The 17,599-nt window shown below is 41.7% G+C and overlaps 1 protein-coding gene across 1 annotated transcript; it reads right to left on the bottom strand.

Annotated features, from left to right (window-relative positions):
* Positions 1–13,716: 13,716 nt before the first annotated feature.
* LOC149812052 (putative inactive receptor kinase At1g48480) lies at positions 13,717–17,178 on the bottom strand. Its single transcript, XM_089992519.1, has 2 exons — positions 15,727–17,178; positions 13,717–14,726 (listed from the first exon to the last, which is right to left on the bottom strand). The coding sequence occupies exons 1-2, from the start codon at positions 17,114–17,116 to the stop codon at positions 14,053–14,055; spliced, it is 2,064 nt and encodes a 687-aa protein (XP_089848645.1). The 5' UTR covers positions 17,117–17,178; the 3' UTR covers positions 13,717–14,052.
* Positions 17,179–17,599: the final 421 nt, after the last annotated feature.

Raw genomic sequence — 17,599 nt, 5'->3', positions numbered from 1 at the left:
ATTAATCTACATTGTAACCATTACTTTGTAGGAGTCATATGAGCAACAAATGATAGAGCAATATGGTGATGACTCCACTCAGCATCCACCTTTTGATCTTACAGCATAGGTGACTGCAACAGTTGAACCCAAAAAGGGTTGGGTGTTCGGGTTTGAAAGTAACATGAACACCTCACCAGTCGTTGCCTCCTCCAGTCACGACTCAGAGTTTTCCCATCAGCATCAGCTCCAAGCATCTGACTGACTTGTCTAATTCTTGGGATGGTGTCTGCCAACTTGTTAAGAACACAATACATGACTATTTACATGAATCAATTTTTGACATTATGCGTAATGAGTTGTGCAGCTTTTTTCGGGATAGGAGAATTTCGTCTCCAGGTGCCTGTCAGGTATGAAAGTTTCATGTGATTTATTTCATATCGTTAGATTTCAAGCTAGTATATGCATGATTAGAACACATATTTGCATGATTAAATCATTATGATTTTTTTATGTCAGCCTTAGAACACATCTGAATTCTATTAATATCCTTCACTTTATTGCTAGCTAGATTATGTGTAATTCACTCATGTTATTTGATTGCCTTAACTTAGGTGCATTGCATATAATTTATTTCATTATATTTTGTTTATCAATACTAACCTTTCTTTTCTCTTGTAGGATGCTGAAGATAATCAGCGTGGAGGAGCTGAAGGGGCAGATCGAGACAATGAAGAAGATGATGCACAGAATCTTGGCGATTATTAGATTCATGTGTTGAATTTATTGTACCTTCTTGTTGTTTTAAAAGAAAATCTTTGTAAATGTTCCCTTGTAAATAATTAGAACTTGACGAAGATTATAATGTATCGATAAATTATTTTAGTTGTTTTTATATGTTTTTTTATATGTACTTTGTTTTTTATACATAGAAAATATAAATTATACAGAAAATATAAATTGCAACAACAACTACGCCTTCATCCCAAAACAATTGGGGTCGGCGATATGAACCAACAAAGAAAATCATTATGGGTCTTCCACATGAATCCTTCTCCTCCATTCATTTCTATCCAATGCCATGTTCTCGGTGAGGTTCAAAGCATTCATATCCTTTCTTATCACCTCCATCCATGTCTTCCTAGGCCTACCCCGACCTCTTTTAACTAATATATTTTCCCATTTCTCCATCCTTCTAACTGGAGCATCATTAGGACTTCGTCGAATATGTCCAAACCACCGTAAACGATTCTCTCTCATCTTATTTTCAATGGGTGCAACGCCTACCTTATTACGTATCTCCTCGTTCTGAATCTTATCTTTTATTGTATTTCCACACATTCATCTCAGCATACACATCTCAGCTACACTCATTTTTTGAATATGATGTCTCTTGGCAGCCCAACATTCTGTACTATATAGTAAAGCGGGCCTAATAGTCGTCCTATAAAACTTTCCCTTCAACCGCAATGGCATTCTACGATCGCACAACACTCCAGTTGCACTCTTCTATTTCATCTACCCAACCTTTATCCTATGATTTACATCTCCATCAATTTCTCCATACTTTTGAATGATAGATCCCAAATATTTGAAAGAATCATCCACCAGTATTTCGTGCTCAGCAAGCTTCACTACACTCCCATCACTACTTCGTTGCTTACTAAATCGACATTCCATGTATTCTGTCTTACTCTTACTCAACTTAAAACCTCTTGCTTCCAATGTTTGTCTCCATAATTCTAACTTAGCATTAACCCCAGCTATAGACTCATCAATCAAAACAATATCATCAGCAAACAACATACACCACGGCACATTTTCTTGAATTGATCTCGTAAGCTCATCCATCACTATAGCAAATAGGAAAGGGCTTAAAGCAAATCCTTGATGTAACCCAACCGTTATAGGAAAATTGGTTGTTACCCCTCCACAAGTGCGAACATTGGTTACTACTCCTTCATACATATCTTTAATTATACTAATGTACTTGAGAGAAACACCTTTCTTCATCATTGTCCACCAGAGAACGTCCCTAGGTACTCTATCGTATGCTTTCTCCAAATCAATAAAAACCCTATGCAAATCTTTGTTTCTCTCTCTATTTCTCTCAACAAGTTGTCTACGAAGATGTATAGCTTCCATAGTTGATCTTCCAGGCATAAAACCAAATTGATTCTCCGATATCATGACAACCTTCCTCAACCTAGACTCAATCACCCTCTTCCAAAGTTTCATAGTATGACTCATGAGTTTTATACCACGATAGTTTGTGCAATCTTGTATATCACCTTTATTCTTATATAGAGGCACCAAAGTACTCTTCCTCCACTCATTAGGCATCTTATTTGTCCGCCAAATATTGTTAAAAAGATTTGTCAACCATTCTAAACCTTTCTCTCCCAAGCATTTCCAAGCCTCGATAGGTATACCATCTGGGCCAACTGCCCTTCTTGATTTCAATTTTCTTCAAAGCCTCTGCAATTTCTTTCTTTTGAATCTTGCGCATGAAGTCACGATTCATCTCATGAAAAGGAATGGACAAGTCTCCAAGATCCTGAGCATGCCTTTCATTAAATAGCTTATCAAAATAATCTTTCCATCTCTCCTTAATCTCCTCATCTTTGACTAAAACCCTTTGCGTTTCATCTTTGATACATCTAACCATACCCAGATCCCTCGATTTCCTATCTCTCATCTTTGCAAGCCTATAAATATCCTTCTCGCCCTCTTTGGTATCCAACTTATCATAAACCTCCTTATATACCTTATCCCTCGCGTTCCGAACTACTTTTTTAGCTTCCTTCTTTGCTATCATATACTTCTCCAAATTCTCATTATCACGACTCTTACTTAGATTTCTATAACACTCTCTTTTAACCTTAATAGCTGATTTGACATCCTCGTTCCACCACGATGTATCCTTACCTAGCGGTGCACCGCCTTTAGACTCACCCAATACCTCCTTAGCCACCTTTCTCATGCCACCTGCTATCTTATTCCACATAGATTCTGAATCCTCCTCGAGACACCAATCAACTTCCTTAACTACCCGCTCTACAAACATTCCTTGTTTAGCTTCTTTCAGTGCCCACCACTTAATTCTAGGATCTATCATATGTCTATCCCTTTTGCAGTATTGTCTAATTCTAATATCTAAAATTAAGACTCTATGTTGTGTAGCTACACTTTCTTCCGGTATAACCTTACAATCGATGCAACAACCTCTATCTCTCTTTCTAAGTAGGAAAAAATCTATCTGACTCGTATTAACCCCACTTTTAAATGTTACTAGGTGAGACTCCCTCTTCCTAAACCAAGTGTTTGCTAAGATCATATTATAGGATAAACCAAAATCTAAAATCCTTTCTCCACTTTCATTTCTTTCTCCTATACCATAGCCTCCATGGATACTCTCAAATCCATCCCTACTAATGCCTACATGCCCATTAAGGTCACCGCCGATGAAAAGCCTTTCTCCATAAGATATCCTTTGTACTACTCCATCTAAATCTTCCCAAAATTGACACTTAATGGTATCATCTAAACCTACTTGAGGTGCATAAACACTAATAATATTAATAATATTCGTACCTAATACTAATTTAATAAGTAAAATCCTATCACCCTTCCTACGGACATCAACTACATTATCTATAAACTCACAACTCATAACAATCCCTACTCCATTCCTATTCCTATTTATTCCTGTATACCAAATCTTATATCCCCAAGGTTCTATCACTTTTGCTTTCTCACCTACCCATTTGGTCTCTTGTAGACATAAAATATCAATCTTTCTCCTACACATAACATCTACTAACTCTACCAACTTACCAGTTAAAGATCCTATGTTCCAAGTGGATAACCTAATTTTATGGTCTTGGACTAACTTCTTTACCCCCACCCGTCCAACAAAGTGAGGGAACCCTTGCCTATTTGACACCACACCCGGGCGTCGGTGTGACGCGTCGCTTCCGAGCGACGACCTAGCAACCCTTGCCCATTTATCACTGCCTCCGGGCCTATAGAGTACAGCGCGTCGCTCAGTAGGGAACGCCCCAACGAAATTTTCATATTGGTTCATATTCATAGGGTATGACTAAGTTTTTATGTTGGCTGTCACAGGCCTACCGCAACCCTTCTCCTTTATCCGAGCTTGGGACTGGCAGTGTATAACTAAACAGTTATACACAGGCGAAGTTAGAAAATATAAATTGCATTACGAGAATTTTTTTTCTCGATATTTATATTTTAAACAAATTTTTAATTTTTTTTTTACTGTTTGCGATGGATATTATTCATCTCTATTTAGTATCAGCATCTAATTTTGTGACAGATTAGGGACGAATATTTATTCGTCGCTATTTAGTATTAGCGTCTAATTTTGCGATGGATTAGGGATGAATATTTATCCATCGCAGAAGTGAATCGGCTCATGATTTGCAATGAATTTTAATCCATCGCTAATTCTATCACTACAATAGCGACAAATTAAAATCTATTGCCAAACCAAATCTTCGCAGATTAACGACGACCTTGTGATAAATCATGGTGTTCGTTAATTCGTCGCAAATTAGTGATGGAACTGGCGACAAATAGTTTCCGTTTCTAATTAGCGACTAGAATTTTGTGATGAAAGTTAGTTGTTGTTAATGTGTCGCTAAACTCTACAACAACGAATTGGTGACGGATTAGCAACGGGTTGAGGCTGTCGCTAATTCACAAATTTCTTGTAGTGATGGATCATTTAGATGTGCAAATGCACTTTAGAAGTAATATGCACACTAAGACATGTTTGTTGAGCTCTTAACTAGCAATGTTGTGTTTCCTTGTGCTACTACCGCATGCCATAGGTGAGACATGGGCTTTCTACTTAGCAATGAGCATATCACCATAGGCCTTACCGTAACACACACATATGTATGTCATTTTCAGTCGGTGACGAATAAAGATTGTCACATTCTTCTTCACTAGAACAAATCAACGTCCTCGTCGATATTTCTTTAATTGGTAGGCAACTTAAATCGAATCGCAAAAGATGGTGTACAACAAGCATCCTTTAAAAGATTGTATGCGAGGCAATAAAATAGAGAGAGGTTCTGAGATAGAGCTCAATGTCAATCCTTAAGAGTATGGTGTATGTAAGCCACCGATAAAGCGCTAATGTGGAAATCATCACCCACAAAGATATGCAGCATAACAAGCTGCCTAAAGAGTTTCGATGTTGGAAGTGGTCCAATCCTTTTTGAGTTGTGCGGGTGTTTGGCACCAAAAGTTGTCTGTTGAGCAGAGCAACACAACCACAAGCAGACATAACCCAAGCAATGTAGCGACATGACCCATTGGTGACAAATAAAGTTCGTTACAATGGGGTGGCCAAGATAACCCACACACTCAATTCCTCTTTCTTCCTCCCTAAGTCTCGGTAGCTTTTTGGGAGATAGGTGTGTGTGGTGCCTAAACTCATCAGCGACGAGCTCGAGGGCGATGGCAACTTGACCATCCATGGAAGACCAGGCATCAATCACGTAGTCTCCCTCAGCATTGACTCAACTTATGTCAAGCCAGCCCAGAAAGGCTTGAAAAGGTTCGACGTCAGCCTATCCTGAACACCCAGCGCTCTCAAATTTGCACGCACGGTGCCAAGGTTCCTCATTCAATGAGTCACCGATCAACCCGAGATCATCAACGCTTGGGAACTCATGGGGGGTCTCAAAAATGGGACCCGCAAGCTCTCTCCCTCTTTTCCTACAGTACTCACCACGACAATTGTTGGTGAGAAATCAAAGCACTTCCTCTACGTGAATCACTTAGAAAATTCCAATGAATGTATCATATAGTTTAAAGTTCACTTTGAAAGTGTTATAGGATCGAGGCAACGAGCACTAGAGGGGGGGTGAATAGTGCTTTTAAATAGCGTCTTTGGAATTTTGACGGATTTTGAAATTCACAAAACAATCACACAAAGAACACAAGAATTTATCTTGGTTCAGTCTTTCCCGACCTACATTCAGTCTCCAAGCAAAACCCGCTTGAGATTTCCACTATCAACCTTATGTAACTACAAGATCATACATACCAAATCTGGTCTCACTTTCAGTAACACACCTACTGAAAGCAAGCAACTTCTTTAAACCAAGGAGTCATTCCTTTTACAGAAAAATGAAATAAGTAACAACTTACAAACAACCTACGAGCCCTTCTTATGAATGCAAATGAGATGCAATTGGCTTTTGAGGTTGTTGAAATACTCTACTCACGAATTCACTGTCTCTCAAAGGAATTTGAGTGAAAAGCTGAAGTGAAAAATATCAAATGAGTGAGAAAATGAATATGAGTGAGAAGCAAAGAGTAATTCAATGTAATTTGATTAGATTGCATTGCTTTTGAGTGTAGAATGCACTCATATTTATAGTTGAAAAATTTCATACGTTGAGAGTATGAAAGGGTGTCAAAACAGTCCATTTTGAATGATCAAAATGTTTGAAAAATGAAAAGACACGCATTTTAAAAGTTTCAGGAAAAACGACAAAATTAGTTGACTGGAACAGTAGTTAGTCGACTGATATTTAACTATTAGTAGACTAACAGTTATCGTCGGTCGACTAATGTATTTATCAAGCCATTTGAAAATCTGAAGTTTTGAAACTTAGTCGACTAGAGAAAAAGTTAGTCGACTGATAATATCATCAGTAGACTGAAAAATCTTTCAGTCGACTGCTGCTAAATATTTCTAAAAATATATGTTCTGTCCGGTCGACTGATGAAATCATTAGTCGACTGCTGCTAAAGTTTCCAGAAAACAGACATTTTGTTCGGTCGACTGATAAAACCTTCGGTCGACTAATTTGACAAAAATGATATTTTGCTTAGAAAATTTGGTGGGAAAGGATTAGTCGACTGGTGAGTCTATTGGTCGACTAACAAACATGAAAAATTAAATAAAGAGTTTTCTAAAAAGATTTTCATGAAGGGTTCTTTTAGAAAAAAATTTCTAAAGACTTTTTAGGTGAAATGCAACCGAAATATGCACTCTAAGTAAGGCTCTTACAAGAATCTAAGACTTTTAATGAATTTTACATTTGCACACTAGTCTTCAAAGATTCTTCATCGAATTCTTTAATTCTTGTCATCTTTCTTCATTGCCTTAGCTAAAATGCAGTTGATTCACTTGTTCATCATCAAAACCTTGTACTTGAAGTATCATGTACGGCTTCATTGTCGTAACACACTTATGACAAGATTAAAATTTAATAAATTAACGAACAGATTTTCAAAAGTTTTAAGAGATTCGTCCCCTCTAAATCATTAGTCCAAACCATTTCCATTGAATGCGTCATATAGTAGAATTTAATATTCTTCATTTATATGATTTAAAAAAAATGAGAACTTTATCGAGCTATAATGGACCTAAACTCACGCTTGAGCACAGGATGTTTAACCAAACCAGGCTCAAAGTAGGCTTGAGCTTGGCTTGTTTAACAAGTGAGAACCAAGTTCGAGCTGGGTGTTACTAAGCCAAGCTTGGGTTGTTTTGTAACTATGTGACATGGGCTTTGAATATTCATGATCCAATTTTTAAGGTCACCACAAGATCATAAGTGATGGGTTGAGACAATCAGAAAGGATCACGAAATTAGTTCAACCTTATAAAAATTGGAAATGGACTAGTCATGCGCTTGGTAAAAACTTATCAGGACAAGGTAGGGCATGTATGAGTCAGATATGAACCCAACCTGGGGCTTTATATGCACAAAAAGAGAGAACCCACCTCGCCCCCTCCTACGCATTGGATGGTAAAACCCTTGAAGTCCCCCTTGCCCACCCGGGGTACATCCAGCAACGACCTTGTAACAAAAGATGCCACCCATGGGTTTCAAACTTGTCATTGCAAATTCAATAAAATTGTCAACACCATTCATATATTCAAGTGATACCTCATTGTCAACTATCCTACGGTACATTCATTTATGGTTTGCAGTCAATTTATCCTATGATGTTACGAATATTATCCTAACCAATTAAAAGAGAATCATAAGAATGCTATGATGAAAAAAAATCTAATTTGTCATATATTCATAGTGGATGTAATGATTTGATATATATCACACACACACACACACACATATATATATATATATATATATATATATATATATATATATATATATATATATATATATATATGTCATTCAATCACAGAAACTATGATGCATGCATTGATAATTTAATATTTTTATGTGCAAAATCATTCATTTGAAGCATGTTTGAAGCATTGATAACTTATCATTCATTTTCATGTGCAAACTCATTCATAACACGATACATTCATTTGAAGCATATTTTCATGATACAATTTCACATGGAAAGCATAATCAAGTTGAAAATAACTTCATGCAAGCATGAATACAGTCATATACATTCAAATCATTCATATCAAAACAGTGTCAAATATGTACTTACAACAAACACATTCCAATATCTCGCTAACTACTACCATGACTAGCATAGAATCTGAACTCCAAAAGTAAGAGCAATTCTATTTTCATACATTCAAATCATGCTTAGCATGATCTTCAAACTCTATCAAAGGAGTCATAGATATCCACAATTAAGTGAGTGTGTGAACAGAAAAATATTGCATTCAAGAAAATAAATAACATGTGATGCACTTGCATCACTTACTCACCACAGATATTTATCCGATTTGCATGTTATTGCCTTCGCATTTTTTTTTATTTTTTTTTGCATTGCATTTTTAGTCGCATGCAATGCTTAGAACTAAGCATCGCCCAATTAGCTCAGCTACGCACCTACAAAGCACATTTATATACGATCGTGGGTCGGCTGCGGAGCGAGGCTACCGAAACAGGAGGATGACAAGGTTACTGGCGTGGGTCAGTTGCCAGGCCGAGCCCGACCCCAACCTCGACTGAGAGGGAGGTGGGCTTGACTACCTGGTTGAGCCCGACCCCATCAAAACAGGGAGAGAGAGCGGGGAGCAGGGAGGGCCCAAAGGAGAGGGGGAGGGGCGGCACGGGGCCACTTGCCAGACCCTTCCCGCACACAAAGAAAGGGAGGAAGGCGCGACAGGGGGGACTGTTGACCTCCCATCGGCCCTCTGATAACCAACAGAAGGGGGAGGGTGCCGCAGGGGCCACTGCCTTCTGTCGGCTATCCGGCAAACTACAATAGAGAGAGGGAGACAATAGGGGGGGGGGGGCAGCCACCTGTCGGCCCTCCGACGGGCACAGAGGGAGAGGGAGGGTGCGACAGGGGTTGCCATCCTCCTAGCGACATAACAGAGGGAGCGGGAGGGCACGGTAGGAGGCCGTCAACCTCCTGCCAACCTCCCATCGACATAACAGAGGGAGAGGCAGGGTGCGGCATGGGGCGTCGACCTTCTACTGACTTCCCAACGAGCCCACGAAGATAGGGGAGTGAGGGAGGGTGCGACAGGGGCCGTGAGCCAACAAAAAAAGAAAGGGGGGGAAGAGGGAGGGCACGACAGGGGCCATCGACCTCCTGCCGACCTCTCATCGAGGCAACAGAGAGAGGGAAGAGGGGGAGAGGCGCGGTAGGGGGGCGACGGCATCCTGTCGGCCTTCCGACAACAGAAGAAGAAGAAGAGAAGAGGAGAAAGAGCATAGCTGGGAGGGGATCGACGTTGTCGCATGCTGGGTATGATAGAGGTGCGAGCGTACCGGTGAGGTGGTCGGCCACTGCCGCTTCGTGGGTTGCAAGAAGGGGGCACCAACATGAGAAGAGCGAGCAAGAGGAGGAGAGGAGCGTTGTTGAGAGAGAGATGAGGGGAAAGAAGGGAAGGGAGGAGGTCGCCGGAGAGGGAGGAGGTCGCCGGAAGGGGGAGAAGAGAGGGCGAGCTACAGTGCGAGAGAAAGGGATGAATGAAATAGAAAGGGAAAAGAAAGGGGGCTCGCATTAGGGTTTTACAGAAAATTTAGCGATGGATTAGTGGAGGCAAAAATTCTGTCGCAAACGCCATGACAAATTTGCGACAAAAAATGGTGTCGCTCATCCATCGCGAAGTAGCGACGGAGTGTGAGACGAAATTCTTTCGTCGCAAATTTGCGACGGCGTTTGCGACAGATTTTTTTTGTCGCAAATTCCACAACTAATTCCAATTTTAGGGACAGATAGTTTTCTCTCGCTAATCCGTCACAACTTTGCAACGAATTATTTCCGTCGCAAATTTCCGTCACTAAATAATGTTTTTCTTATAGTGACAGGCCAGCGTCAGTCACATAATCTCCCTCAGCATTGACTCAACTTATGTCAAGCCGGCCCAAAAAGGCTCTAAAAGGTTCAGTGTTAGCCCATCTCGGCCACCTAGCATGCTCAAATCCGCACTTACGGTGCCAAGGTTCCTCATCCAACGAGCCGCCGATCAATCCTAGATCATCAACGCTTGGGAACTCATGGAGGGTCTCGAGAATGGGACCCGCAAGCTCTCTCCCTCTTTCCTTACAGTACTCACTCACCACGGCGATTGTTGGTGAAAAATCAATTGTAGCTGAAGCACTTCCTCTACGTGAATTACTTAGAAAATTCCAATCAATGCATTAGTATATTTATACTTCACTTATGACAAGATTAAAATTTAATAAATAAACGAACAGATTTTCAAAAGTTTTAAGAGATCTGTCCCCTCTAAATCATTAGTCCAAACCATTTCCATTGAATGCATCATATAGTAGATTTAATATTCTTTATTTATATGATTTAAAAAAAATGAAAACTTTTTCGAGCTATAATGGACCTAACCTCACGCTTGAGCACAGGTTGTTTAACTAAACCAGGCTCAAAGTAGCCTTGAGCTTGGCTTGTTTAACAAGTGAGAACCAAGTTCGAGCTGGGTGTTACTGAGCCAAGCTTGGGTCGCTTTGTAACTATGTGACATGGGCTTTGAAGATTCATGATCCAATTATTAAGGTCACCACAAGATCATAAGTGACGGGTTGAGACAGTCAGGGAGCATCACGAAATTAGTTCGACCTTATAAAAATTGGAAATGGACTAGTCATGTGCTTGGTAAAAACTTATCAGGACAAGGTAGGGCATGTATTAGTCAGACCTGGACCCAACCTGGGTACAACCAACTTTACATGCACAAAAAAAGAGAACCCACCATGCCCCCCTCCGGTGCATTGGTTGGTAAAACCCTTGAAGTCCCCCTTGCCCACCGGGGGAGCACATCCAGCTTCGACCTTATAACAAGAGATGCCACCCATGGGTTTCAAACTTGTGATGTCTTGTCAACTTGGCCATTCACAAGTCGTCTCTACCAGATGACAGGATCCATCCTGGGAGTATCAATGCCTGACCTTGATCAGTCATGGGGACCAACCAAGACAATTCTTCAAAATGAAGGAGGATGGAGAAAGGCAGTCACAAATCTCATTATGAGGATTTTCTTGGTAAATGTAAATATAGCAATAAATTAAAAAAAATCTGAGAAAAACTTGAGAAAATATAGGTAGGTTTAAATTTTAAAAATATATATGAACATACCGAAACATTAAAGTATATAAATATCATGTTAATAACATGACAATATCGCAACAAAAACATGATGCTTTCAAAGTCAGCAATATTATGAAAACACAGCATTATCCGGGATCACATCAGCTTTCAAAAATCTCACAATAAAATTAAGATCTTCTAAAATGGCCAATATTTGTGACCATGGAGAAAGGCAAATCCATTGGAGGTAGGGTTTGATCCATTTGTGAAGTTTTGGACAACGTTACCTTCTCAAATGGATAACCAGAAATTTATTTAATCAGAAAGGAATCAAACCCATCATCCGTGCACATAATGTTGGAAAAGCTATTGGTGGAGATTCAAATGTTGAAGGTATAGAAAACACACAAGTACGCAAGGTTGCATGGCTCATTTATTGCACCGTTTAGGAAAGGAACGTAATTGAAGGGTCAATTTTGTATAATGATCGTCCAGAAAAGTCTCCTTTACAAGCCATCCACCTCAGCCACATGAGAAGCTGTACAATGGCAATTTATTTACTTCCCACCAGTCGCTTGCCCGTGACACTGTGAGGCTGGGCACAGCTATTATGCAGCTCATCTCTCCTTCCCAAAGAAATTTCACCAAATCCTACATGCATATTCTTTTATATATATATAGATATATATATATATATATAGAGAGAGAGAGAGGTAATGTAGATCACAAATGTAAGTTGCTACTCCTGGTAACCCTTGCAAAACTGCAAAATGAATCAGACTTGGCTCTCTGATTGAAACAAAACCTTAATGTGCATTTAGATTGGATTCAGACATATATGATCAGACAGTTTCAAAGATTCAGATGCAAATTTGGATCAATATCGTCGATCAGATCTGTGCCTACATCTAGATCAAAATCAATCCAAACACACTTTTTATAATTCAATTCAAGCACATCAGATCTAGTTTTCAGGTCCATGATCCAGAATGCAAGTGATCCGTTTGGACCCTTAATCCTGGTTAGAAAAACACATCACAATAAAACAATTAACCAGTGACACAACCCAATCAGGGCACTGGCTTCCACCACCAAGTCACAGATAGCTAAATGCCACCAAACAACTTAAATTCCCTCACACTACAACAAAACTGCAACCAAACTGCAGTGGGGCCAACCACATGGATGGGCGTGGCAACAATTATTGCGCATCCCAGTCTCCTTTCCATGAGGGTCTGTTGGCATGAACATTAAAGCGGCTTCCATAATTCATAACGTGTAGATGTAGGGATCCAGCCAAATTTTGCTTAAAATATAAGATACAGCAATTGCCGTGTCGGTAATCGCTTTAGTGAAACATCAGAACAAAAGATACTTATTATTTCACGATGGTAATGTTTGCTACCATGGCGGGTAAGAAACCCATTAGTGAAAATCAATAATATTTTTATTTTTAATGTTTTTTGCACATATGAACCCCTCACTATACTACAATCCATATATTTGGTTTCAGCTCTTACAAAATCGTATTTTTATGTTGAAAAAAATATGATCTAAGAGACAATTCCTACAACTATTTTGACTATGCTGAATACATTCATGGGGATTAGATGTTTGATTTGATCAAAACAACCTCAGCAGGTACCAACTGGGGATTCGCTTGTCTGGTAGGAGCAGCTAGTGCAAGTCACTTTGTGTTTGGAGGTTGCAGGTTCAAAACCCAATGGTATAGTTGTATAACTGGTAGGGGTCTGCTTAACCCCAGCTTGCCTTTAAAAAAAAAAAAACCTCCGCAGGTACCAAATGCTTTCCCTATTTCACACAAGTCATAATATATACTGATCTTAATTATTTGAATAATGGTAATGACAGGTGATTATCATAAAATTGACTCCTGCAACACAAGTTTTAACGTAGGAAGACAGAATTGTGATCTTTGAAATAGATATACCAAGGACCATTGCAACTTTTTGAGATCCCATTATAGCAAAGTTCCTGCTCTTGAGGGTGAAGCTAGCCATTGTAAAGAAACTAGGTGCATGTGAGCCATATTCAAAATGCACCAATACATTAAAGTCTGAGCCTCTGGCCTCTTTGTTGGATGGGAAAGGTACGAAAATATGATGGCCCACTTCAGCATGTAGCTTCCATGTCAGGATGCTGTCTACTCGTTCTCTATGAGGTGCTCCAACTCTTAAATTTGTCTTAATTCACAGAGATGGTCAGTGCATAAAACTTCAATAATAACCCTAATGGTGAGAAAACCTTCCTTTAAAAGGACAAAAATTACAAGCATTCCTTTAGGTAGATCTGAAAAGAAAAACGAAAAAGAAAAAGGTAATTACAACAAGCACCCATCCTCCTACCCTTGATACATGAGTTAGAACACTTTTAAATCCATCCCCCTTCTTCCCATTATTCCCCTCCAAAATCACATAAAACCAAACGAAACAAGAAATGAAAGAAAAGAAAGAGAAGAAATGAAAACAAATACCACTGTGAGGATGGTGAAATGGTGATGAACTGTCTTTTTCAACAATGGCTGCTAAAACATCAGCTTCCTGTTCACCTCAATTTGTTGTCTTTGAATCAATCAAACAGGCTAGGAGGGGGAGGCGGGCCCGTGCTACCTGTATCCTCGATGGAATTGGTTGTCATCTGCGAAGAGTGTGTTGCTTCTTCGTCGTCATGGCCACCCACAATGTTGCGGCGGAGCTCCTCTATCCTCCTCACCACTTCCCTCATTGTGGGGCGCTGGTCTGGGTAGCTTGCTGCACAATCCATGGCCAGTTGCAGCAATTGGACCATGTCCTCCTCCACATTCTGGTATCTCAAGAGCTCAAGATCAAACACCTCTGAAGTCCATTCCTCCCGGACCACTGACTGCACCCATCTCGGCAGGTCTACACCCTCCTCATTAAGCAAGGCATGAGCAGGCGGCTTCCCTGTCAAGAGCTCAAGAAGCAGAACCCCAAAACTGTAAACATCTGCCTTTTGTGAAATTCTACTTGGATCAGTCACCTCTGGTGCTCGGTAGCCAATCACGCGGTTGGTAGCAGGCGCAGAGGCAACCAGTGTAGCAAGCCCAAAATCAGAAAGGCAGCCATCATACTCTTTAGTCAGCAAGACATTGGAAGACTTGATGTTGCCATGGGAGACATTGGGGCCATGAGAATGGAGATACTCAATTCCCCTTGCCGCTCCCAGGGCTATTCGTGACCTTGTCTCCCAATTTAGTGGTGTTCTGCCTGCTCCTCTGCTTCCTGTTCACAGACTTTCTATCAGAAGAAAGAAGAGAAAAGAGAGCATACAGAACACGAAGAGACCATCTAGATTAATGTCATCAAGAAAATCTATCACAATTCAGTGTGATATGAATAAAAAACATACAGAAAATAAAAGATCTAAATGCTATCAACATTAATCACAAAATGCCAAGACCAAAATGACCAACCGATTTTGCTTGTCAGTAATTGCCAAGAACAGCTCAATCAACTTAACAGCCGCAGTAGAGAATGAAGCTACCAAATCAGCTAAAAGAAGAAATAGATGAATGAAAGAAGGACAACAAAATTACAAAGGGTATACCAAGAGAACATGAAAAAAACACCATGAATCAATCAAGTTACTGATACTAACAGGAAACCAAGCAAACAACTCAACAGAAAAACAAGTCCTACCAACCAAACCTAATAAATTCAATGAGGAAAGAAGAAGACTGCATTAGCAAGCATAAGATTAACCGAAAACATCAAGAAAAAGCAATTACCAAGACCAAGATCCACCAAATAAAATCAGAAATCAACACCATCTGATCATTTGAAGAGGGGAGAAGAACAAGAAAAGGAAGGGGGGGAAAGGGCACCAAAGAAACAATGAAGAAAAAGAAAACCACAGATCCACTAAATTACTGATCTCAAAATGACACAAAGACCAGCTCCCCCAATCAAACCATTAGAAAAGATAGCAAGCACTATTCAACTAATTACTTTAGAACAAAAAAGAAAAAGTAAAAGTAAAAGATGTATGCACGACCAATTAAAGTACGGCAGAAAGAAAACTTGTAAGCAAAATGAACCAACCAACCAAATTATATCAAAACAAAAAGAAAGAAGCAATCAAATACAGCTTGAATAAAAAGAGAAGACAGAAACCGAAAAGAACGAGAGAGAAGGACAAGACAAGCTACATAGCAACAACAAAAACCAAAACAAGAAAGCAAAATCAACTCCACCAACAGGACGGATCAACCAAAACACTTACCATGAAGCAATGCAGATAGGCTTCCCATGGGCATGTAATCATAGACCAAGAGCTTCTCCTCCTTGGAGTAGTAATAAGCCCACAGAGGGACGAGATTTCCGTGCACCATAGACCCAATCTTCTCGATCTGCACCATGAATTCCCTCTGGACCATGCTCACGTCCTTTAGCCTCTTCACTGCGACCACGCTCCCGCCTTCGAGGAGCGCCTTATAAGCCGTGCCAAACGTCCCCTTCCCCAGAACCTCCGCCGAAGCTCTGAGCAAGTCCTCCAGATCGAAGCCTCGTCTTGCGCCGGGAAAGAACACCAACTTCTTCCCACCACCACCACCACCAACAGCTCCACCCATTTCCGCTTTCCCCACATCATCATACTCCTTTAATCCGCCACCACCACCCACATTGTCTTCCTCCGCGTCCGCCGCCTTCTCCAGCGCCACAGGATCCGGCTGGGGCGGCTTCGCGGTAGCCATATCGATCGCGCCCGTCCTCCGCTGGCTGCTATGCTTCTTCCTAGAGCAACAGACCACGCAGATGGACAGCAGCACCACTGCAGCCACTGCGCAGGCGATCACTATCCCGGCGATTGCCCCTCCAGAGAGCTTCCTGTGTCGGCCGCCACCGCCGGCATTTCCGTTATTTTCCCCGCTACCGCCACCCGAGCCGGTGTTGTCGTTGGGGGAGGGATTGATGGCCATTCCAGGGCAAACCGGGAGGGGGTCACCGCAGAGGGCGAGGTTGCCTATGAAGGAGTCTGCGCCGAGGCGGCTGAGGGAGGCGGGGATGGAGCCATTGAGCCGGTTGAACGAGATGTTGAACTGGCCGACAACGAGGTTGGGGAGGTTGAGGTCGGGGATGGGGCCGGTGAACGAGTTGGATTCAAGGAGGAGGGTGGCGATCCTGGTGAGGTTGTTGAAGGAGGGCGAGATCTCTCCGGTGAGGTTGTTGCCAGCGAGGTTGAGGCGGACGAGCTTCTGGAGGCGGAACAGCGCCGGCGGGATGGGGCCGGAGAGGCGGTTCTGCTGCAGGTAGAGGTTGCGGAGGTCGGAGAGCTGGGCGAGGTCCGGCGGAATGGGACCCGTGAGAGCGTTGAAGCGGAGGCTGATGGTGTGGAGGGCGGTGAGCCCATCAAACACGCCGGACGGGAGCTCTCCCATCAGGCCGACGCCGGGGAGGCGGAGGACCGCCACGCGGCCGTTGCCGCACTCCACGCCCTGCCATGCGCAAGGCGTGGCGTCCGACTGATTCCACGACAGGAACCTTCCCACCGCCGATCGGAAAGCTAGCAGAGCGGCCTTGTCTCCAGCGAGGTCTGGCTTCGCCGGCGGGATCAGGCCTGACAAGAGAAGGAGGAGGAGGAGGGGTTGCAGAGAGGTGGCCGTTGAGGCCATGGTGGTGGTGGTGGGTTATTTCCTTCTTTTTCTCCTTTTGTTTGTGGTTTTGGGACCAGCAGGGTTTTGGAGTGGGTGGAGAGTGGCTTTAGAGTGGTGTATCATGGTGGGGTATGGTTTACGGTGAGGTGGAGCATTTGATGGATGGATAGGTAGATGGGTAGATAGAGGGAGAAAACGAGGGCAATTGTTGCCAAACGGATTGGAGTAATTGTTAGAGAGGGAAAGTGGGACAGTATATGGAGTCTGATGAACGGATATGGGTATAAGAGAGAAGGTTCGTAACTTCGTATGCCTTGATGGACAGTGGAAAAAGCTCAGAGGTAGAGCACTGTTTGAGGGTAAACTACGGATGGAAAGATAGAGAGAGAAAGCGGTGCAGTGCCGTACCGAGAGACGGAATGGGGTAGAGTGAGAAAGGGTAGAGTAGAGAGAGAAAGCCGTGCAATGCTGTAGATGGATGGCCAACTGTACAGTGAAACC

This window comes from Nuphar pumila, chromosome 17 (assembly GCF_984573655.1).
Source record: "Nuphar pumila chromosome 17, dmNupPumi1.hap1.1, whole genome shotgun sequence".
Taxonomy (NCBI): domain Eukaryota; kingdom Viridiplantae; phylum Streptophyta; class Magnoliopsida; order Nymphaeales; family Nymphaeaceae; genus Nuphar; species Nuphar pumila.
This window is presented reverse-complemented; position numbering and strand designations above follow the sequence as displayed.

Excerpts from the sequence above, each read along its gene's own strand:
- LOC149812052 (XM_089992519.1), bottom strand. The coding sequence starts at position 17,116 with ATGGCCTCAACGGCCACCTCTCTGCAACCCCTCCTCCTCCTCCTTCTC. Across the intron at positions 14,727-15,726 it reads CCTATCTGCATTGCTTCATG|GAAGCAGAGGAGCAGGCAGA; the intron begins GTAAGTGTTTTG and ends GTCTGTGAACAG.